At 36.1% G+C, this 25,818-nt stretch overlaps 1 protein-coding gene across 1 annotated transcript in view; it reads right to left on the reverse strand.

Annotated features, from left to right (window-relative positions):
* The window catches only part of CCDC7 (coiled-coil domain containing 7), a 485,718-nt gene that overhangs the window by 432,271 nt on the left and 27,629 nt on the right, over positions 1-25,818 (reverse strand). The window contains exons 4-6 of the mRNA XM_046679053.1: positions 19,875-19,895; positions 19,505-19,537; positions 7,287-7,453 (exon numbers count right to left, since the gene is read on the reverse strand). Of these exons, the coding sequence (XP_046535009.1) occupies positions 7,287-7,453; positions 19,505-19,537; positions 19,875-19,895 (221 nt within the window). The remainder of the gene's footprint in view (positions 1-7,286; positions 7,454-19,504; positions 19,538-19,874; positions 19,896-25,818) is intronic.

The following is a 25,818-nucleotide window of genomic DNA, read 5'->3' on the forward strand; positions in this document are numbered from 1 at the left end:
GCCAACCTCAGTCTGACTCTAGATCTTGAAGTGGCCCCATAACTCAGCTCCAGCCCAGTACAGCCACAGTCAGGGAGAAGTTCTGCCTGCCCTGGGACCCACCAGGAAATGCACCTATCTGTATCCCCAGAGGCAGGCCTACAGACCTCAGTATCAACTGTGGACCCTCAACCAGCCCTGTGACTCAGTTTTAGGCCCTCTTAGCTGTATACCAGGGCCAATTCTGCCCAACCAAGGATCTGCCCAATGACCTCCTGGGAGTACAGGAATCCAGACAGAACTACGCTTGGAGAGAACTACATTGGGTAACAGGCCCATCATCTGCAGATTCTGAAGTGGACCCTTTTCCCAGAGCCAGCCCTACTGACCAAAGTGCAGAAGGAAGCTCCATCTACCCAAAGACCAGACACAATCCACGCCCCACCTGAGCCCCTGGTAACAGGTCTACCAACCATGGACCCCACTGCAGACCCAGCAGCAGCCACATGACTCAGCTCCAACTTCACTTGACAGTAATCCCTGAGACAATAGCATCAGCCAAGGCCCTGAGAAGAGAAGGTCTTTACCTGTCAAAACCAGTTTTTAAAGACTGAAGATGTGTTTGCTGTTTCAAATACACAGACAACAACACAAGGCTACACAAATCACAAGAATAAGACAACCATAATGCCACCAAAGAAGTTAATACAGCTCTAATAACTAACCCCCCAAAACAAGAGATCTATGGGGCTGGCCCAGTGGCATAGTGATTAAGTTCACACACTCCACTTTGGCAGCCCAGGGTTCATGGGTTCAGATCCTGGGCACAGACCTAGCACTGCTCATCCAGCCATGCTGTGACAGCAGCGCAGATAAAACAGAGGGGGATTGGCACAGATGTTAGCTTAGCAACAATCTTTCTCAAGCAAAAAGAGGAAGACTGGCAATGGATGCTAGCTCAGGGCCAACATTCTTCATATATATACAAAAAAACTAGAGAGATATGAATTTCCTGACAAAGAATTATTTAAATATATTCTTCAAAATAATCTATTAAAAATGCCCAATAGATACAAGAGAACATAGACAACTAAACAAAATCAGGAAAACAATGAATGAACAAAGTGAGAAGATTAATAGAGAAATAGAAACCATAAAAAAGAACCAAACAGAAATCCTGGAGCTGGAGAATGATAGACTTGAAAAATTCAATAGACAGCATCAACAGCAGACTCAATCACACACAAAAAAAAAATCAGCGAACACAAAAACAAGTCATTTAAACTTAGCCAGTTAGTGGAAGGAACAAAATGAAAAAAGTGAAGAAAGTATACAAGACCTATGGGACACCATCAAATGGATAGACATACACATTATGGAAATCCCAGAAGAAGACTGTGAGAATGGAGTAGAAAGCTTATTTAAAGAAACAATAGCTAAAAACTTCCCAAATCTTGGGAGGGATATGGACATCCAGATGCACGAAGCTCAAAGGACCCCAAACAAGATCAACTCAAAGAAGATAACCCTGAGATATATTATAGTCAAACCTTCAAAAGTCAATGACAAAAAGAGAATTTGAAAGCAGCAAGAGAAAAGAGACTCTACACATGTAAGGAAATCCCCATAAAGCTATCAGCAGATTTCTCAGCAGAAACCCAGCAGGCCAGGGGGGAGTGGGATGATATTCAAAGTGCTGGAAAAAAATTCCAATCAAGAATACAATACCAGGCCAAGTTGTCCTTCAGAAATGAAGAGGAAATGAAGGCAGTCCCAGACAAACAAAGGTGAGTGAGTTCCTCATCACCAGACCTGCCTTACAAGGAATGCTAAAGAGAGTTCTTCAACTTGAAACAAAAGAATGCTAAGTAACAACATGAAAACATATGAAAGTACAAAACTCACTGGGTAAAGGTATATATATATAATCAAATTCAGAATACTCTAATACTATATTGGTGGTGTATAAATCACTTTTAACTCTAGTACAAAAGTTAAAATACAGAAGTATTGTAAACAGCTACAGCTATAACACCTTGTTATCAGATGCACAAAATAAAAAGATGTAAAGTGTGACATCAGTAGCATAAAAGGTGTGGAGGAGAGAATCAAAAGTGATTTTACATCAGTTGCTATCAGCTTAAAGAGACTGTTGTAAGATGTTTTATGTAAACCTTATTGTAACTACAAGGAAGAAATTTCTAGTAGACACACAAAAGATAAAGGAATCAAAGCATACCACCACAAAAAAATCAACAAATCACAAAAGTAAGGCAGCAAGGGAGGAAGAAACAATGGATCTACAAAACGGTCAGAAAACAATTAACAAAATGACAACAGTAAGTCCTTATCCATCAGTAATTACTCTAAATGCAAATAGTTTAAATTTTCTAATCCAAAGATATAGATCAATTAATTAATTGAATTAATTTTAAAAAGGATCCAACAATATGCTGCCTACAAAAGACTCACTTCAACTTTAAGGACACACAGAGGCTGAAAGTGAAGGGATGGAAAAAGATATTTCACGCAAATGGTAACCAAAAGACGGCAGGGGTGGCTATAATTATATTAGGCCAAATATACTTTCAGTCAAGACTGGTTGTAAGAGACAAAGAAGGTCACTATACAATAATAAAGGAGTAAATTCACTAAGGTGATATAACAATTGCAAACATACATGCACCCAACATTGAGGCACCTAAATATATAAAGCAAATATTAACTGAACTGAAGGGAGAAATAGACAGCAAATACAATAACAGTAGGGAATTCAACACTCCACTTTCAACAGTGGATAGAGCTTCAAGACAGAAATCAATAAGGTAACAGCCAACCTGAAACATTATAGACCAAATTGACCTAACAGACATATACAGAACATTTTATCCAACAGCAGCAGAATATACATTCTTCTCAAGCACACATGGAAAATTCTCCAGGGTAAACCACATGTGGGTCAAAACACAAGTCAACAAATCTAAGAAAACTGAAATCATAAGAAGTATCTTTTCCGATCACACTTGTAGGAAACTAGAAATCAATAACAGAAAAAAACCTCGAAAATTCACAAATATTAGACAACATGCTCATAAACAACCAATGGGCCAAATGAGAAATCAAAAAAGAAATCAGAAAGTATCTTGAGACAAATGAAAATGAAAACACAAAATACCAAAGTTTATGGGATGCAGCAAAAGCAGTTCTAAAAGAGAAGTGTATAACAATAAAGACCTACATTAAGAAAAAAAGAAAGAGGGGCCGGCCCAGTGAAGTAGTGGTTAAGTTCGGCATGCTCCATTTTGGCAGCCCGGGGTTCACAGGTTTGGATCCCAGGCACGGACCTACACTACTCATCAAGCCATGCTGTGGTGGCAATCCACATACAAACTAGAGGAAGATTGGCACAGATGTTAACTCAAGGCCAAATTTCCTCAGCAGAAAAAAAGAGCAAGCTCAAATAAAGAACCTTATGCCTCAAGGAACTAGAAAAGAACAACAAACTAAGCCCACAAGTAGCAGAAAAAGGAAATAATAAAGATCAGGCCAAAAATAAATGAAATAGAGACTAGAAAGATAATAGAAAAGATCAACAAAACTAAGAGTTGGTATTGTGAAAATATAAACAAAATTGACAAATCTTTAGCTAGACTAGTCAAGAATAAAAGAGAGAAGACTCAAATTAATAAAATTATAAATGAAAAAGGAGACATTATAATTGATGTTAAGAAATACAAAGGACCATAAGAGATTACTATCAACATTATACACCACTAAATTGGATAACCTAGAAGAAATGAATAAATCCCTATAAGCATAAAACCCACCAAGGTTAAGCAAGGAAGAAATAAAAAATCTGAACAGACCTATAGTGAGGAGATTGAAACAGTTATCAAAAACCTCCTGATAAGGAAAAGCCCAGGACCAAATGGTTTCATAGGTGAATCATACAAAACATTTAAAGAATTAATGCCAATCCCTCTCAAATTCTTCCAAAACACTGAAGAGGAAGGAACACTCCCAAACTCATTTTATGAAGCCAGCATTACCCTGATACCAAAGCCAGATAAAGATACTACAAGAAAATTACAAGCCAATATTCCTGATGAACATAGATGCAAAAATCCTCAACAAAATACTAACAAACCAAACTCTACAGCACATTAAAAGTATTATACACCATGATCAAATGGGATTTGTCAAGTGGGATGTAATGATGATTCAACATATGCAAATTAACAAGTGTGAAACACCATATTAACCAATGAAGGATAAAAACCATATAATCACCTCAATAAATGCAGAAAATGCATTTGACAAAATTCCATAACCTTTCCTGATGAAAACTCTCAACAAATTGGTATATAAGGATCGTACTTCAACATAATCAAGGCCATATATGACAAACCACAGCTAACATCAACTCAATGGTGAAAAGCTTAAAGCTTTTCCTCTAAGATCAGGAACAAGAGAAGGGTGCTCACTCTCACCACTTTCATTCAACATAGTACTGGAAGTCCTAGCCAGAAAATTTAGGCAAGAAAAGAAATAAGAGGCATCCAAAGTAGAAAGGAAGAAGTAAAACTGTCTCTGTTAGCAGATGACATGATCTAATATATAGAAAACCCTAAATACTCCACCAAAACATTGTTAGAACTAATAAATGAATTCATTAAAGTTGCAGGATACAAAACAATATACAAAAATCAGTTGTGCTTCTATACACTAACAATGAACTATCAGAAAGACAAATTAAGAAAACTATCCCATTTACAACAGCATCAAAATGAATAAAATACTTAGGAATAAATTTAACCAAGGAGATGAAAGATCTGTACTCTAAAAACTACAGAACATTGATGAAGGAAAATGAAGAAGATACAAATAAATGGAAAGATATCCTGTTCATGAATTGGAATAATTAGCATTGTTAAAAATGTCCATGCTACCCAAAGTGATCTAGAGATTCAATGCAATCTCTACAAAATTCCAATGGCAGTTTTCACAGAAATAGAAAAACAAGCCTAAAATTCACGTGGAACCAGAAAAGAGCCTGAATAGTCAATAAAATCTTGAGAAAGAAGAACAAACCTAGAGGAATCACACTTCCTGATTTCAAACTATGGTAATCAAAACAATATGATACGAGCATAAAAATAGACACACAGGGCCCGGCCCCATGGCCTAGTAGTTAAAGTTCCCTGTGCTCTGCTTCTGCTGCCCGGGTTCTCTGGTTCAGATCCCAAGGGTGGACCTACTCCACTCAGCAGCCATGCTGTGGCAGTCTTCCACATATAAAGTAGAGGAAGACTGGCACAAATGTTAGCTCAGGGCAAATCTTCCTCAGGAAAAAAAAACAGACACACAGACCAATGGAACATAACAAAGAGCCCAGAAATAAACTCATGCATGTGGTCAACTAATCTTTGACAAGGGCACCAAGAATACACAATGGGGAAAGGATAGTCTCTTCAATAAATGGTCCTGGAAAAACAGGATATCTACATGAAATAGAATGAAATGGGACAATTACCTTATACCATACACAAAAATGAACTCAAACTGGATTAAAGACTTAAATGTAAGACCTGAACCTATGAAACTCCTAGAAGAAAACACAGGAAAAGCTCTTTGGCATTGGTCTTGACAATGATATTTTGGACATTACACCAAAAGCACAACCAACCAAAGCAAAATAAACAAATGGGATTGTGTCAAACAAAAAAGTTCCTGTACAGTGAAGTAAATATCCACAAAATGAAAAGCCAACCTACAGAATGGGAGAAAATATCTGCAAACCATATATCCGACAAAGGGTTAATATCCAAAATTTATAAGGAGCTCATATAAATCAATGGCAAAAATAATAACTCAATCAAAAAATTGGCAACGGGCATGAATAGACACTTTTCCCAAAAAGACATACAAATGGCCAACACGTACATGAAAAGGTGCTCCACATCACTAATCATTAAGGAAATGCAAATCAAAACCACAATGAGATATCACCTCACACTTGTTAGGATGGCTATTATCAAAAAGGCAAGAGGCAAGTGGTGGTGAGGAAGTGAAGAGAGGGACCCTTGCACACTGTTGGTGTAAATGTAAACTGATATGACCATTATGGATGACAGTATAGAAGTTCCTCAAAAAATTAAAAATAGAAGTAACATACGATCCAGCAACCCCACTTCCAGGTATCTACCCAAAGGAGATGAAATCACTATCTTTGAAGAGATATCTACACTCCCATGTTTGCATTCCTTAATGGAATATTATTCAGCCATAAAAAAAGAAGCAAATACTGTCATTTGTGACAAGATGTATGAACCTGGAGGACATTATGCTAAGTGAAGTAAGCCAGACAAAGACAAATACTGTATGATCTCACTTATACGTGGAATCTTAAAAAGTTGAACTCTTAGCACCAAATAGTAGAATGGGGTTGCCCAGGGACTGAGGGGTTGGGAAAATGAGGAGATGTTATCAAAGAGTACAAACTTTCAGTTATAAGTTGAATATGTTCTAGAGAGCTAACGTACAACATTATGTTCACAGTTAATAATACTAACGTATTGCATACTTGAAATTTTCTAACAGAGTGGATCTGAAGTGTTCTCACCGCAAAAAAAAAATGCTAACTGTGTGAGGTGGAAAAAAATTACTGAAGGTATTCTATGATGATGACTTATTCATCTATTTAATTTCAAGACAGCTAGACCTCAAATATCAAAAACGAGTGTCAACAGATAATAGGAGTATCATTGTAATCATTTAAACCTTCCTCTCACCCAGCAAAAACAGCTTTTCTCAACTAAAAAGTAGGAAATTATTCTTTGGAACATATCCCTGTCCTTCTGCAACTTTTAATGATGATGTTCATGAACAATGAGCTATTTAATTATACCTAAAATAGTTTCCTATTTACTACAGAAGCTACCTAATCAAACTGAGTGAAGAACTTATAAGCTGGATATTTCAAAGCCAGCAATGTCCAATAGAATCTTCTAACAACAGGCACACGTGGCTACTAAGCACTTGAAATAAGGTTAGTGTGACTAAGAAACCGGTTTTTTAATTAAATTGAACTGAATTTTAATAGCCACATGTGGCTAGCGACTACTGTATTAGACAGTGTCATTTCAAACTATTAAAAATTTCAGATAGGAACAAGCTGACTAGACCACTGAATTTGATTTAGAAGTTCTATGTATAGTATAATATCTGAACCACTATCTTACATTTGTTACTAATTATATACCCATTCTTACTGTTTTTAATTCTATTAAGTCTTAGATGTTACTTACGTGGGTTTAGACAACATGGTTTTTAAGGAGTATTTAGACTGCTGTTTAAGGCGATTTTTCAGTTCTTCAAGTTTTTGCACCTGGCTTACTAGTTGTGCAATGCTTAAAGTGACTGTTGTGTCAGATGCTGGCAACTCTGCTTCTGAAATAGTTTGATCTTTACTTATCTAAAATAATAAAATTAGCCAGTTACTTAGGAAATACTCATTTTACTCCCATACCTCAAAGACATTTCATTTCACTTATCATATCTAAACAATTTTTATATTATTATCTATAGCTATAATCAAATACCAATATTTTACAAATATACGAGCAATTACCTAGGGACATAATTATAGCTAAATGTTGACTTTTACATGTCAAAACTCAAATCCAATATTCTGTTTACTATTCTAATATATAAGAATTTTAAGCAATTTTAATAACAATTGTAACAGGATCACTTAAAGGCAATTCAAAATATTTACAAGCCAATTCTAAAGTAATTACTTCTCCAAATCCTTTCTAAAAAGACTCTTACTGTGACAAATTATGGAGAGATAGTAATTTGCTCTCAAAGGACAATAGCTTCTACTAACTCCCAGAAGTTAATGTATAAAGGTCTATGGAGCTGGCATTCCTCAGTCTGCATGGGTAAGACTGAGACCCACTGGGATGTCTCAAGCCTTTTGGAATAGATCAAGTTGCAGAGTAATGAGCAGCTGGGAGAATCAGTAAGATCCACAGAATAAGATGACAAACCATAATTGGTATTCTACGCAATAACTATTTAAAGAATGTTCAGCAAGAATGAGTGCTCAAGATACCACAATGACAGAAACTAGAAATAGCCAATATGTGGAGACATAAATAAGCAGAGCAGCAATTGAGGTCAAGAAGTTTTTACAGGAGAACAGCACAGATCCACGCATGTGGACACCTCCAATCCTTATGATGGGAGGGAAAGCTGGAAAAAAAATGAGTCAAGACATAGTCCTAGGAACTAGCAAAGAGAAATTCTAGCACTGGGAATTTAAAACAGAGACTTCATTTTAGTAATGGCTACTTGGAATAGGTTAGGATATAATAGCAGGAGGTGAATACTAGGCAATGTGCCTGAAGTGCGAGATCGGGGGAAGCAGAGCAGGTGGAAGGAAGCAGGAGATGAATGGAGACTCTGTGGACAAAGACAAGATCCCAAACCAAAAAACACCAATCATAAATTGAGTCTAAAAAGTGATGTAGCAATCACGCACAGTTATCAATTTATTGCCCCTCATCTAAAAATCCATCTGTACTGTCTTGCTTATGGTAGTGGAACATTTCTCTCTTGACAGGTTGCATGTTAGCCTTTGTCAGTAGAGGGTCCTAGACACTAAAGGATGAAGAAGCTTTCCTAGTTCTATCATTACTCTCTGCTTAATCCTAGGGAAGTGCACACTATATCTAATATTTCTCACATCCAGCAAGTTTCAACAGCACTACCCCCATGGGTAGCTTCCTGGCAAGGTCCCTAGCATGGCACACTCCCATGGCCTGCTTCTCCCAAAACTTCTTAGCAAAATCCACCAGTGCAGAACATCTCTTTGGGAAGCTTTGCACCCTTGTGAACAGCTTGCTACCAAGAGGTACAGTACCTTCCTGGAAGATGGCTTTTCCTAGCACCAAAGAGGATGCCTTCCCAGTGTACCACCCTCATGGGAAGCTCCCCAGTGAGTACCAGTTCTACCAGCATGGCACCCCAAAAATTTCTCTGCCATACAGTGATGACAACTGTTCCTTCTTCACAAGGTCTGGATCTTAGCCCTGGCTTAGGGGGAGGAAAAAGATGGGGGTATTCAGACTTGTTCCTTCCTTGAGTACTCTGCTTCCATCCTAGAGGTAGACACTACTCTCTGGATCTTCTACCCCTTTATTGTTGAGAGTTATCTTTACCTTTTTAGTAGGTATTCTCCTGTTATAATAATTCTTTATGTGAAACTTTCCTTATTCAAATTACTGTATGGTGTTTGTCTCTTTATTAGACCATAACTGATATATTATATTTCCCAAAAGAGATTAAATTTGAACATAGGTCCTTTCTAGGAGACTAGATGATGTCATAGAACTAAAGGAATATGGAATAGACAGTGGGACTATCAGCTATAAGACTTCATCAAAGAGACCAACTGGGAACAGGTTCCAGGAGAACAACTCTGAAGCATATAGGCTACACACTTATCCCACATTTCTCTGGTTCAGCTCACCATACATTCTGAAGACTTCAGCATGTATCTTTGTATCTCTGTTAATGCAACATAACCACAGGCATTAACCTCACCATCATGTGCTGAAAATAAAATGTGTCAACAATAAAAACAAGATTATTCCAAGATTCTCAAATGTTAATGTGAATAATAAACCTCTAAGGAGTCTGATAAAGAGGCAGATTCCTAACACAAACACATGCACAAAAAAACCTTTAATTCAGTAAAACTTATTCAGAGATCTGAAGTGTGCATTTATAACAGGTATCTTGGGTGATATTTAAACATGATACACTGGGTGATATTTAAACATGATCCATCAATTATACTTTGAGAAACACTCCTCAAAAGGCGGAAGATAATACAACACTTATGCAATGTATCTGATACAGCAAATTAAGGAAATATTCAAGAGAAGCAGTTATGGGTTTAAATATGGAAAAACTTGAAACTCCAGATCAGAAGTTTAGTTGTGTACTGAAGATTATTTCTGGTGACTCTGAATGCACAAATCAGGATTTCAGGCATACTAGAGATCATGATAACTGTCAATAAAGTGTAAACAGTAGATACAGAGAAAAGCAGACATATTTAACAGCAATTTATGACATAAAATCCAAAATTAAATATTAAATTAGATGGAATGGAGTTGTCAAGGTAAATTACCACATTTCTGGTCTACCCAATTAAATACATGGTACTACCATTCACTGAGACAAGGAACACTGGAAAAGGTATGAGTTTAGGGGTAAAAAATTCTTGATTTTGATCCATTGGGTTTGAGGTGAAATAGTCTAGTAGGTAACTACACTTCCAGAGTTCATAGGATGTTTTTGAGCAAAGGTGTACATTTCTAAATTACCAATATAAAGGTAATACTTGAAAGGAAAAACTGGATGAGATTGCCTAGGGGAAAGTCTGGAGTTAAAAAGGAGGCAAAAGATGAAATCTTGAGGCCTTCCAACATTTAATGGTTAGATAAAGAAGCTGACTCTAGAAAGGAGACAGCAAAAAGGTGAAACAATAGCCAGGAGAGCGTAATTCACAAGCCAAAGGAAAAGTGTTCTAAAAATGAGGAAGTGGAGGGACGGTTTCAAGATGGCAGCACTGGCAGACTCTAAACTCACCTCCTCCCCCAGATACAATGAATTTACAACTACTCTTGGAACAATTACCCCTAAGAAACAACTGAAAACTAACTAGGTATAAACTAACTAGAAAAAAGACACCCTCTAACAGCAACACTTCATGGCCAGCCAGGATCAGCCTTAAGATATGAAGCCTTCCCTGGAGGAGAGGGGGATCTGGGCTGGGGAGCATTACCACAATAAGCAGATTTTGGACTTAGCACAACTGAGACAAGTGGCATAATACCTGGTTTTGCTGGCTATTAACTACAATGGGAAACACCCCCAAGAAAAGCTATTAGACATAAGAGGAAAGACAAGTTTGCTCTTAAAGGGCCCATGCAGAAATTCACCCATTTCAGAAAGCAACCTAAAATCACCAGAAAGAAAAGTGCAAAGTCCTTTGATGAAAAGAGACTCATCTGATAGGCTCCGGGTGCATTTCAGTGAAGGAGAGACTTCTCCACAGACTGAGACATTGGTGGCAGCAATTATTATGACCTAGTAGAGGCAAGCTGACACAGAGGCTGCCAGAAGCCACTGGAGTTCTTCCCCTCACCTGTTAGCTCAGAGATCTGCCCCATCTACTAGAGCACCAATATAATCCATCTTAGCCAGGGTAGGAAGCCCATCCTAGGGACTAACCCCAACCAACAGCAAGCCCTTGGGCAGCTTATGGACCCACATAAGCAGTGCCTAAAACCTCTGCAGTTGGGTGAGTGGATCCACTAGTGTAGGGTGGGGCATTTGTGAGGGGAGGGCCTGAATTGGGGGAACAAATGGGGCCTTTGTAGCTGGGCAAATGGGTCTGCTCTCATGGGTTGGGGTACACACATGGGGTAAGACTGCATTGATGGGGTGTTTGGCCCTGCGGGCAATGGGGCTGGTCAGTTGGAGCAGACTTGTGCTTCTCAACAGCCCCATGGAGGATCAGCCCCACCTTCCAAAGCCTGAAACAACTGGGTGCAGCCATTGGACCCAACTGGAGGCCTGAAGCAATTGTAAGCCCCTGAAGAGAGAGACAAAGGGGCAGAGAATCTACCTGAAGAAATAATAGCTGAAACTTTCCTAACCTAAGGAAGGGAATAGACATCCACTTACAGGAAGCACAGAGAGCACCAAACAAGATAAACCCAAAGAGGCCCACAGCAAGACACATTATAAGTAAAATGTCAATGACTAAAGATAAAGAGAGAATCCTAAAAGCAGCAAGAGAAAGGCAGAAAGTTACATACAAAGGAAATCCAATAGGCTATTGGCTGACTTCTCAGCAGAAACCTTACAGGCTAGAAGGGAGTGGCACAATATATTTAAAGTGCTGAAAGGAAAAAACCTGCAGCCAAGAATACTCTACCCAGCAAGGTTATCATTCAGAATGGAAGGAGAGGTAAAAAGTTTCCCAGAGAAGCAAAAACAAAAGAGATTATCACCAAGTAGCCAGCTTTAGAAGAAATGCTAAAGGGACTTATTTGAGTGGAAAAGAGAAGAATACAAATAGGAGTAAGAAAACTATGAAAAAAGGCAACAAAATCACTGGCAAAGCCAAATATTCAATAAAGGTAGCAGATCACCCACCTATGAAGCTAATATGAAGATCAAAAGACAAAAGTTCTAAAATTATCCATTTCCATGATAAGAGGGTAACAGATACACATGTACAAAAAAGGAGGTTAGATATGATATCAAAAACATAAAATGCAGGAGGCGAGGAGTAAAAGAATAGAGCTTTTAGCAAGAGGTCAAACTAAAGAGACCATCAACTTAATATAGATTGCTATATAACTAGGTTATTCTATATGAACGTGATGGCAATCACAAGCCAGAAACCTGCAATAAATACACAAAAAATTAAGACAAAGGAGCCCAAACATAATACTAAAGAAAGCCATCAAACCACAAGGGAGGAGAGCAAGAGAAGGAGAAAGGAACAGAGAACTACTAAAACACCCAGAACAAAAGGAAAAAAATGGCAATAAGGACATTCTTATCAATAGCTACTTGAAATGTCAATGGACTAAATGTTCCAATCAAAAGGCATAGGGTGGTGGATTGGGCAAAAAAACGAGACCCATATATATGCTGCATACAAGAGACACACTTCAGACCTAAAGACACTCACAAACTGAAAGTGAAGGGATGGGTAAAAATACTACATGCAAATGGCAATGAAAAGAAAGCTGGGGTAACAATACTTATATCACACAAAATAGACTCTAAAACAAAAACTGTAACAAGAGGTAAAGAAGGGCACTACATAATGATAAAGGGAACAACTCCACAGGAGGATATAACACTTGTGAATATCTATGCACTCAACATAGGAGCACCTAAATATATAAAGCAATTATTAACAGACATAAAAGGAGAAATAGACAGAAACACAATAATAGTAGGAGACTTTAAGACTCCACTTACACCAATGGACAGATCAGCCAAACAGAAGACCTATAAGGAAACATTAGTCTTAAATGACACATTAGGCCAGTTGGACTCAGTCCATAGGTACAGAACGTTCTATCCAAAAACTGAAGAATACACTTCTTTTCAAATGCAAATGGACCATTCTACAAAATAGGTCACATATTAGACCACAAAACACGTCTCAATAAATTTAAGAAGATTGACATAATACCAAGTATCTTTTCTGGCCACAAAGGTATGAAACTAGAAATCAACTACAGGAAGAAAATCAGAAAAGTCACAAATATGTGGAGATGGAAAAAAAATGCTACTGAACAACGATTGGGTCAATGAAGAAATCAAAGGAGAAATCAAAAAGTACCTGGAGAAAAATGAAAAGGAAAATATGACATGCCAAAACTTATGGGATGCAGCAAATGCGGTTCTAAGAAGGAAGTTTATAGCAATGCAGGCCTACCACCTCAACAATCAAGGAACATCTCAAATAAACAATCTAACAGTGCACTTAAAGGAACTGCAAAAAGAAGAGCAAACAAAACCCAAGATCAGTAGAAGGAAGGAAATAACAAAAATCAGAGCAGAAATAAATGAAATAGAGACTACAAAAACATAGAAAAAATCAATGAAATGAAGAGTTGGTTCTTTGAAAAGATAAACAAAATTGACAAACCTTTAGCCAGACTCACAAAGAAAAAAAAGAGAATGCTCAAATAAATAAAATCAGAAATAAAAGAGGAGAAATTACAACGGACACCTCAGAAATACAAAAAACTATAAGAGAATACTACGAAAAGCTATACACCAACAAATTGGATAAATTCCTAGAATTATATAACCTTCCAAAACTGAATCAAGAACAAATAGAGAATTTGAACAAACCAATCACCAGTAAGGAGACCGAATCAGAAATCAAAAACCTCACAAAAAATAAAAGTCCAACACCAGACAACTTCCCTGGTGAATTCTACTAAACATTCAAAGAATGCTTAATTCCTATCCTTCTCAAATTGTTCCATACAATTGAAGAGGAGGGGAGGCTTCCTAACTCATTCTATGAAGCCACCATATCCTGATACCACCACCAGACAAGGAAAACACAAAAAAGAAAATTACAGGCCAGTACCACTGATGAACATTGACGCAAAAATTCTTAACAAAATACTACCAAATCAAATACAATACATTAAAAAGAATCATCCACCATGACCAAGTGGGATTTATCCCAGGGATGCAGGGATGGTTCAACATCACATCAATAAACATGATACACCACATTAACAAAATAAAGAATAAAAATCACAGGATCATCTCAATAGATGCAGAGAAAGCAACTGACAAGATATAGCATGCATTTATGATAAAAACCCTGAATAAAATGGGTATGGAAGGAAATTACCTCAACATAATAAAGACGCTATGTGACAAACCCACAGCTAATATCATTCTCAACAGAGAAAAACTGAAAGCTCTCCCTCTTAAGGACAGGAACCAGAGAAGGATGCCCACTTTCACCACTCTTATTTAACATAGTATTGGAAGTCCTATCTAGAACAATCAGGCAAGAAAAAAAAATAAAAGGGATACAAATTGGAAAGGAAGAAGTAAAACTGTCACCATTCGCAGATGATTATTTTATATATAGAAAACCCTAAAGAATCCACCAAAAAACTTTTAATTAATAAATGAATATGAAGTTGCAGGATACAAAATCAACACTCAAAAATAAGTTGCATTTTTATATACTAACAAGGAAGTAGCAAAAAGAGAAATTAATACAATACCATTTACACTTGCAACAAAAACAATAAAATATCTAGGAATAAACTTAATCGAAGAGGTGAAAAATTGGTACACTGAAAACTATAAAACATGGTTGAAAGAAATTGAAGAAGACACACAGAAATTGAGGGATATTCCATGCTCTTGGATTGGAAGAATAAACAAATGTCCATACTTGCTAAAGCAATCTACAGATTCAATGGAATCCCTATCAATGTTCTAACGACATTTTTCACAGAAATAGAACAAAGAATCCTAAAATTTATATGGAACAACAAAGGACTCCGAATAGCCAAAGGAACCCTGAGAAAAAAGAACAAAGCTGGAGGTATCACACTCCCTGATTTCAAAATATAATACAAAGCCATAGTAACCAGAAGCAGTGTGGTACTGGCACAAAAGCAGGCACACAGATGGAACAGAATCAAGAGCCCAGAAATAAACCCACATGTTTATGGACAACTAACATTCAACAAGGGAGCCAAGAGCATACAAGGGAGAAATGAAAGTCTCTTCAATAAATAGTGTTGGGAAAACTGGATAGCCATACGCAAAAGAATGAAAGTAGACCATTATTTTACACCATACACAAAAATTAACTCAAATATATTAAAGACTTGAATGTAAGACCTAAAACCATGAAACTTCTAGAAGAAAACACAGGCGGCACGCTCTTTGACATCAGTCTTAGCAGCATATTTTCAAGTACAATGTCTGACCAGACATGGGAAACAATAGGAAAAATAAACAAGTGGGACTACATCAAACTAAAAAGCTTCTGCACAGCAAACCAAACCATCAACAAGACGAAAAGACAGCCTAACAATAGGGAGAATATATTTGCAAACCATATATTTGATAAAGGGTTAATATCGAAAAGATATAAAGAACTCATACATCTCAACAACAAAAACATTAACAACCCTATTAAAAAATGGGCAAAAGATCTGAACATTTCTCCAAAGAAGATATACAGATGTCCAACAGGCACATTCAAGGATGTTTAACATCACTAACTAATAGGGAAATGCAAATCAAAACCACAGTGAGATATCACCTCACTCCCCTCAGAATGGTTATAATTAACAAGACAGGAAACAACAAGTGTCGGAAAGGATGTGGAGAGAAGGGAACTCTCATATAGTGCTGGTGGGAGTGAAAACCATTGCAGCCACTATGGAAAACAGTGTGCAGAGTCCTCAAAAAATTATGAATAGAGCTACCATACAATCCAGCTATTCCACTGCTGAATATTTATCCAGAGACCGTGAAAACACAAATGCGTAAAGATATATGCACCCCTATGTTCACCGCAGCATTATTCACCATAGCCAAGACTTGGAAGCAACATAGGTGCCCACCAGAGGATGAATGGATAAAGAAGATGTGGTATTTATACACGATGGACTACTACTCAGCCATAAAAAAGGATGAAATCTGGCCATTTGTGACAACATGGATGGACCTGGAGGGTATTATGCCAAGCAAAATAAGTCAGAAGGAGAAAGTCAAATACCACACGATCTCACTCATAAATAGAAGATAAAAACAACAACAAACAAACACATAGACATTGGATTGGCGGTTACTAAAGTGGAAGAAGGAAGGGAGAAGGGTGACAGAGGTGATTAGGCACATGTGTATGGTGATGGATTGTAATTAGTCTTTGGATGGTGAACATGATGTAATTTACACAGAAATTGAAACATAATGATGTACACCCTAAATTTATGTAATGTTATAAACCAATGTTACCACAATAAAAATAAAGAAAGAAAAAAGAAAGAAAATAAAAATGAAGAAGTGATCAACACTGTAAACTATGGCTGGGGTAAAGAAAATTGCCTGTTGAATTTAACAACATATAAATTGTGGAAAACCATACAAAAAGTTTTCTTTGTTATGAGAACACAATCCAGTCTGGGTAGGCTGAGAAATGCTTTGGAAATAAGAACAGAGTATACAGTAAATTAGTTCTAAACCTGTAAATTATGGTCCTCAGCTCAACTGTTAAGGTTTTACAGAAAATCTATAAACAACTCTGTTTCATTTGATATTCCTAGTTGGCTCTTTCAAAGAAAGAATGTCCAGATTATCCTCTTCACTAGGTGCCAATTTATCAGTTGACAAACACTTTTTCAAAAGATAATTCAACCAGTTTCATTGTGCCTAAACTATCTACAAGTTTTTTTCTCTCTTCTCTTTTATAAATCTTGATTTTTGCATTTATTCCCTGAAAATAATCCACTAACGATTTCCTTCATGTGAGTAAATCTGCATACAAAATAGTTTTTAAAAATTGGTTATGAAAGGCAAAAGAGAAATAAGCCTATAACTGGAGGGGAATGTAGCATCAAATTAAAGAGACAATAGCATAGTTAAAAAATTGAGCATAAAGATACCTGCACCCCCATGCTCATTGCAGCATTATACACAATAGCCAAGACTTGGAAGCAACCTAGGTGCCCAAGAAGGGATGAATGGATAAAGAAGATGTGACATTTATACACAATGGAACACTACTCAGCCATAAGAAATTATGAAATCTGGCCATTTGTGACAACATGGATGGACCTTGAGGGTATTATGCTGAGTGAAATAAGTCAGAGGGAGAAAGTCAAATACCATATGATCTCACTCATAAGTAGAAGACAAAAACAACGACAAACAAACACATAGCTATGCAGATTGCATTGGTGGTTACCATGGGGGAAAGAGGGGAGGGCAAAAGGGGCGATTAGGCTCACATGTGAGGGGATGGACTATAATTAGTTTTGGGGCAGTGAACATGATGTAATCTACACAGAATTCGATATATATTATGATGTACATCCGAAAGCTATATAATGTTATAATCCAATATTACTGCAATTAAAAAAAATTAAATTAAAAAAATTTTGAAAGGAAGGACACAACTGAATTGGAAAAATTTAATATATAAGAGAGAATGATTAATCAAATTTATTAAGCTAAGAGGAGACAAGATTCAAAACAGAGGTAAAGAATGAGTCTTATGCAGAAGGTGGAACAGTATCTCTGTTTAACAAGAGGAAAGGAAGATAGAATGAGTACAGATGTAAATAACTTTTCGTTTGGCAGCAGTAATTGAAGGCATTCTAACCAGCGGCTTGTATTTCAAGCATTTCAAGTGAATGGGTGAGAGTGAAGATGAAAATGAGACAGGGGGTGGAGGCATTGAGATGATGGCTGAAAAGGGTTGAAATTCATTTCAGAAACGCAATAGAATTGCCAGGCAGTATTTAGAGTAATTGTGTCTGACTTATTGTGTCACTTCCTTCAGCAATGTTTCACAGCTACGCTCTAGGCCCAAAGAATAGATAATTGCATTTATTCAGTGTTAAGTTTTGTTAGACAAGTGCAATGAAAAAAGCAAGAGGTAAAGGAGATTAGGAAGTTAAGAAATTCACTGCAATAAAGTACATAGTCTCCAGGCTGAAAAGGAAGATGAGTAAAAAGACTGCAAGAAGATATAGGAATAAATGAACTGGTGGTCTTGATGAAGTCAAAGAGTGGCCAGAGCAGAAATTAAAGTAATAATTGGAAAGACAGAAATCTGCAGTTCAAGAATGAGTTGCCTGAATTAGTAATTTCTAAAATAACGCAATTTGGTTAATGATAAGATCCAGAGTGTGACTGAAGTGGGGGCCAGAGGTAAAGATGGGCACTAGAGCTTCGGAGATGAGGAAGTAAAATAACTGAGAGGCCAGGATTTTGGATGGATCTTGCACATTGACAGGAAAAAGTGTAAAAAGAAGAGAGTGAGATAAATCCATGAATAAAATAGATTAACGAGGTTGGTAGATGAAAATAAGAAGGCAGAAGGTAAGCAGAATTGCCCAGGTTGCAAAGAGGTACACATTTTACAAGAGTGCGGGGGAGTGGTGGACTTCACTCCAATCCTACTTCTCTGGAAAGATAATGACCAATCTACTACAGTCAAGAAAGAACTACAACACTCTCCCATTGTCAGCCATATCTATCCTAAAGCAAGGAGTGTATACGCCATGACAGTCTTCTACTCTGAGGCCAGAGGTAAAATAACAAAAGGTGCTAGAAGACAGTTACAATTTCTATTTTTACTCTTTAATTTCATATCCTAAATATATGAATCTCTTTAATTTAAAGTACCTGGGCTTCAGGAGTGTTTAATTGGGCTAAACTGTAAGTATAACCAAGGGAGAACTAGAATAATTCTATAAATCACTGAAGCTACCCTGGAAATCATTCTGCTATTTTAACAGCACACATAAAGTCTTTTTCAAAACAGAATTAAAATCCCCTAAGGTTAGAGACCAGTCTTTCTCAAACTGGTGGAAAAGCACCTGAAAATCCAAAGTACAAAAAATAGCACTAAAATAACATTAAATTTAAATATATATATATAATTTTATGAGTAAAAATATATCAGGGAAAGAATAATAACGAAATTTCCACTAATCAATTTTAGGAGACAATGTGTCAAACTCAGAGCATACCAGATGTATACAAGAATGTAGTATGTAAATCACCCATGTATTCTTTCTCTACCTAAATCAAAAGATTATAACCAAGATACTCAAAAACTTGTAACTTATACTTCAAATTAGTTTTCAAATGAGACAAAATATTAGTTTAATTAACAACTGAGAACTGTTTTACTTACCTCTTCCATCTGATTGACCTGTCGCTGAAACCACTTAAATAAAAAAGGAACAGAAAAAAATAGTTATTGACAGGTTAAATTTCTGCAGTGAAATAAGTGGGTACACACACACGTGTGTGTGTGTGTGTGTTTATGTGCATGTGTGGGAATCCTTGTCTTTCAAATATTAGTCCTGAACCAAACCTCATTTATCCTAGGGTTCAGAATGGGGCTAATGTAACATGCAACTGGAACATAAAATTTTTAAATATAGATAACAGCAAGTTTGAGAGTTCTTGTTACTTCTTCAAAATTTAGAAACCTCTTCTTCATTTATATGCATTTATGTATTAAATTTTAGTAGGCTTAAACTGCAATATATTAAACATACCTTAAAAAGAGATTCCAAAATCTGGAAAACAAAGTTTTAATTAAAACAGTTAAAAATAAAATTCTTCACAATGTATTTTATGACAAAATATTTGTCTTTTGCAATTCTCAATCACAAAAATGCACAAGTTACTAAAATAAAACTATAAGTTTATAATCCAAAATGATATTTTAACATTTACAGATAGAGTTTTAGTAGATCTTGCATTAGACAACTTAGTTCTGGAAAAAAAATTACATCCTTATAGATCTATATTGAGACTTAAAATAAGTCACATATATGATTTCATATGTTTTCTTAATATAGGTAAGGAATAAAATTTAAATTCCCCTCAGAAAAGCATTGTTTTTTTTCCATATAGCTGAGAGTACCATAACGAAAAGCACTATGTCTTACCATCATTACCTCTTCAATATAACGTTGCTCTGCTAAAGGGCCTAAAAATCAAGATATAAAAACTATACTACTGCTTGATATTTTTAATGGAAAATGCAAAGAACTGGTTTGGGAGATTGAGAGAGAAACTAAATATGCAAAACCAATCACACAGTCCAAAACACTAATATTTACCACTTAGAAAATGTAATGTTAAAGTTATTACATTTGCCACAAAAAAAACAAACTCACTCTATCACATCCAGAAAAAAGATGTGAATTACATTATTAAAGAAAAACATTACTTCATGCATTCAGGCAGGAAAAAAACTTACTTAACTGAAAAATCAGGCTGGTCTAAAATTTCTCTTCTGCAACACTAATTCTAGAGGAATAGTTCAAAAAGTGTGATCCCAAAACCAATGGCATCAGCATCACCTAAACAACCATATTTGTTAGCAATGCATATTCTCAGGCCCAAGCTCAGCTTACTGAATCAAAAAATCTGGGAGTAGGGCCAGCAACTTGCGTTTTAACTAGCCCTCCCATTGATTTCTCGGCATGCTGAAGTTTGAGAATCACTGCGCTAAATATTAAAAAAGCTTAAGTCTGAGCAAAAAGGGCTGAGACAGTTAAGAAAACATGCCAAAGCAAATTAATGTCCATGTCTAAAGGAAAACATTTTCAGCTATATAATGATTTAGAAAGTAATGTCCACTAAGGCACACTACCTTGGAATAAAGTCATTCTTTCCTCTATCAAGAGATATTCCAAGGTTCTCAAAACCTCCTTTCCTATCTCAGAAGATGATGGGAAATGCTAGTATATATCAATTCATCCACTCATTGTAGCCAGAGTTCATAAACTATTTAAACAGCTCTCAACTACTGAGGAAACCCACATCATCAGTTACTGGTACTGCTCAATCTAGAAAATTATTGATAAAAATAAGCAGAAAATGAAAAATGACCAGACGTGAGGAAAACCCACATTAGACAAATAACACTAAATAGAAAGAGAAACCTCTACAAAACTCTGAAGCAACATCTATAAAGTTCCTAGAGAAAATATTAAACCTCTATTCTAAAGATATTATCATTTGTGTAAGCCAAAATGAAACTATTTTCAGAAATTTAAAGATTTAGAAACTATCTCATCATACATTCTAACATAGCAAAACAAAACATTAACCTTAGAAAAATGAACACAAGAAAAAATAATACGCAAATTATCCAGTAAGTACCCTACTCTAAAAAATTGTTGTTAATGGAGCTGGCATTTAATGTGGTTGTTATAAAAAGTTTCTTAAAGAGAAGATGGCATAATATTTTTTTTAAAAAGTAATAACATCTGAAACTAACATTCCAGATAGGTATACTAGCCATAGCCATTAGCCACAGTCATAGAAGCCAAGAGAAGAGCATTTTAAGAAAAACAAAATGGTCAACAATGTCAAGTTTGCTGAGGAGTCTAGAAAGGTGTACAATGAATGTAACACCACGGGGGTTATTACTATCATTAGAGGGATAGTTCAACGGACTTTGGGGGCAAAAGTCAAAGTGAAGTATAGATGAACACGAGAAAAATGAACATAAGTATAGGAATTTTTTTCAAGAGGACTGTTTGGGAAGGTAGAACAATACAGGGAAGTACTAGAAGGAAATGTGCACTGAATGGAAAGGTTTTATAAAACCTTGTTTAAAACAAACATTTTATTTTTTCTATGATGTTAACAAGCCATAATCACATCCCCTGGTTACTAAAAATTACTAAAAGCAGAGAATATATTTTGATGTATTTATGGGCTCTTTGTATTTCCTCCTCTGTGAAATGCTTTTTTATTTCCTTGGAACATTTTGCATTGTTTATCTTATACTTATTGATAGGCAAATGTTATCTATATATTGTGGATAATCCTTTGTCAGTTATATGCAAACCGAATATGTCCCCCTATTTGAAACTTCTCTTGCACCTCTCTTTATGAGTTTTTTACACAACAGAGGTTTTAATTTTAATATAATTGAATTTATCAATCTTTCCTTTTATGACATATTTTGTTTTGTATTCATTCTTTGCTCCAGGTTATAAAGACAGCCTCCTATATTTGTTTCTAAATATGTTATTGTTTCTTCTATTACATTTAGGTTTTTAATCCATCAGAAAATGACTTTTGTATATACTCTAAAGTAGGATCAACTTTTGGGTTTTACGTTATAAATAACCAATTGTCCCAGAGACATTTATTATACATGGCTCTGCCAATAAAATTTTCTTTGTATGGAAGGGTCTATTTCTGAGCCTTTATTCAATTCCGTTGGTCTATCTAGCCTTGCACCAAAAGCACACAATTATAATTAACATAGCTTTATAATTAATCTTGATATCTGTTAGATCAAGTCCTCTCACTCATCCATTTTTCTTCAGAACTCACTTCGTTATTCTTGGTCCACTGAACTTCTATATAAAATTCAGAATCAGTTGTAAATTTGCACCCCCAAAAATGTACTAAGGTATTTAGGGAGTGATGACAGCAAAAATGGAGGAATAGGGAACTCCAAGGGTCTATCCTCCACAGAAACACCAAAAAAGAAAGAGCAAAAATTGTCACAGTCAACTTTGTCAAAACTCTAGAAAATGGTCAAGGCTTTACAGGAACCAAATAAGGCTGGATCAAGAAAAATGCAGCTTAAATACCATAGGAGAATTTTGTGGCATTTTAAGAGCCTTGCCACACCCACCCCACCCCCAGTACACGGGCAGTCGTAAAGATGGCAGCCTCCATTCATGGAGTGGGTATGTGGTTCCAGAGGAAACAGAGTGGACCTATTCCCAAGGAATTATGTTGTCTGTTTTGACCTGTCTGGACATTTCCTGAAGGACCTGCAGCTTTTGTCTTTGTTTCATCTAACTTAGAAGTCTCTCAAAGCAGAAAACCGGCTAAGTAAAGGGCATTTCTCAAAAACACTGAAAGAAAAATGAAAAGACACTGTTCCCTGAAGAAAAAGAATATGGTTGTGGCAAACAATATACATGTCAAAGCCTAGGACAAAAAGCTAGAGAGAGAGTTACTTTGAAAAACAAGGGTCTGAAAACCTCCCATGTATTAGCAGGAACTGAGTAAGCCACATACTTGCCCAGAGCAGAACTCATGCTCAGAAAATATCTGAATATATATTAAACTTTCACCTCTGGCTGATCTTTAGCTCAGTGAAACCAGAAAATGAAGGCTAAGGCAGAGTTATAAACAGCCTGGTAAGCTTTGAAAGAGTACCCAACAAAGAGCCAATCTTCAAAGACCAGGAGAATATTTTTTTCTCCTCTTCTTAATTTTTTTGTGGCTCTAATAATTCAAGGCAATCTCTGTCAAACCCATTAGCTAACCACAAGTTATAGGAACAGAGACTTGAGAGAGGAAATACAACAAAGAATATAGACTTCAAAAATAAATAGTATAGACTTCTGGTTTCCACTCTGGCATGGAAGGAGCCTGCATTCATCACTCTGTCCTAACAATAAGTAAAAAGTTGAACAAACTGAAAATCAACAACTCTTCTTAGATCCACCACAGAGTTGAGGCAAACCATGGCCCCTAACATTGGAGAGACAGACAGGCTATACTTAGAGTTACAAATTACTAGAGCAGAAATTGGGGAGACCAAACATCCAGCAGAACCAGTAGGAGGACAGGAAAATCTAAACTGTAAACGATGAATTTCTGGAGGCTCAGTGTAGACAAGTTTGAGAGTTAAAAACTGCAGAGTAGGGAGGGGGACTTTTTAGGGGTTTCTTTAAAAACTAAACATACCCTTACCATATGATCTAGCAATTGTGCTTCTTGGTGTTTACTCAAATGAGTCGAAAACTTATGTCCATACAAAAACCTGCCGACAGAAATTTATAGCAGCTTTATTCATAATTGTTAAAACTGGGAAGCAACCCAGATGTCATTCAGTAAGTGAATGGATAAACATACTGGTACAACTATACAATGGATTATTATTCTGCACTAAAAAAATGAGCTATTAATTCAAGAAAAGACATGGAGGAATCTTAAATCTATATTACAAAGTGAAAGAAGCCAATCCAAAGAAGCTACATCATGTATGATTCGAACTGTATGAAATTCTGGAAAAGGAAAACTAGGAAGATGTAAAAAGATCAGTGGCCGCCAGGGACTGGAGGTGGGTACAGGGGTGAAAAGTGGGGCACAGATGATTTTTAGGGCAGTGTATGATACTATAATTGCAGATACATGCCATTATATATTAGTTCAAACCCATAGAATGTACAACACCAAGAGGAACCCTTAAGTAAACTATAGGCTTTGAGTGATAAAGATTTGTCAATATAGGTTCATAGATCATAAAAAACATACCACTTTGGTGTATGATGTTGATAGTAGGGGAAGCTGTGCATGTGTGGGGATAGGAGGTATATGAGAACTCTCTGTACTATCTGCACAATTTTGTGGAGAACATAAAATTGCTCTAAAAAACAAAGTCTATTAAAAAAATAATAGTTTATAAAAGTACTAAACAAACAACCAGAACTCACAGCAAGAAATAAAAACAAAGTTTGAGAGAGGAAACAATCTGATGTCCAGAGTTACCACATTATAATATTCAAAATGTCTAGTTTATAAAAAAAAATAATGAAGCATTCAATGAAACAAGAAACTATGGCTTATTCATAGGAAAAAATAAACAGACACTGTCCCTGAGTAAGCTCATACATTGGACTTAATAGATAAAAATTTTAAATCTACTGTCTTAAATATGCTCAAAGAGCTAAAGGAAATCATACACAAGGAATTGAAGGAAACAAGGAACAGTATTTCAACAAATATCAATAAAGATATAGAAATTATAAAAAGGAACCAAATTCTAGAAATGAAAAATTCAATAACTGAACAAAGAGAGTAACAATCTAAACAAAAATTTCACTAGAGAACAGCAGATTTGAGTAGGCAAAAGAAAGAATCAGTGAATTTAAAGACAGGTCAATTGAAACTATCCAGTCTAAGAAGAAGAAAGAAAAACAAAGGGATAAAAAAGGAACAGAGCCTAAGAGACCTATGGAATATAGTAAAGCATATCAACAGAGACATAACAGAGGTCCCAGGAGAGGAGAGAGAAAAGGGAGCAGAAAGAATATTTGAAGAAATAATGACTGAAAACTCTCCAAATTTGACAAAAGATATGGATCTACATATAAAAATCCTAGTAGAATAAATACAAAAAGATTCATACCAAGACACATTATAATCAAACTGTTGAGAGCCAAATAGAAAATCTTGAACACAGCAAGAGAGAAGTGATACATTCTGTACAAGGGTGCGTCAATAAAATTAATAGCTGACTTCTCCTCAGAAATCATAGAAGCCAACAGGTAGTGGAATGGCATATTTTTAATGCAATTAATGAAGAAAACTATATACCAAGAATTATATATCTTTCAAAAATGAAGGGGAATTTAAGACATTCCCAGACTTTTTAAAAGTTCATCTCTGGAAGATTTGCCATACAAGAAATGCTAAAATGAAAGGACAGTAAACAGTAACTCAAAGCCA

The sequence above is a fragment of the Equus quagga genome, chromosome 12, assembly GCF_021613505.1.
Source record: "Equus quagga isolate Etosha38 chromosome 12, UCLA_HA_Equagga_1.0, whole genome shotgun sequence".
Taxonomy (NCBI): domain Eukaryota; kingdom Metazoa; phylum Chordata; class Mammalia; order Perissodactyla; family Equidae; genus Equus; species Equus quagga.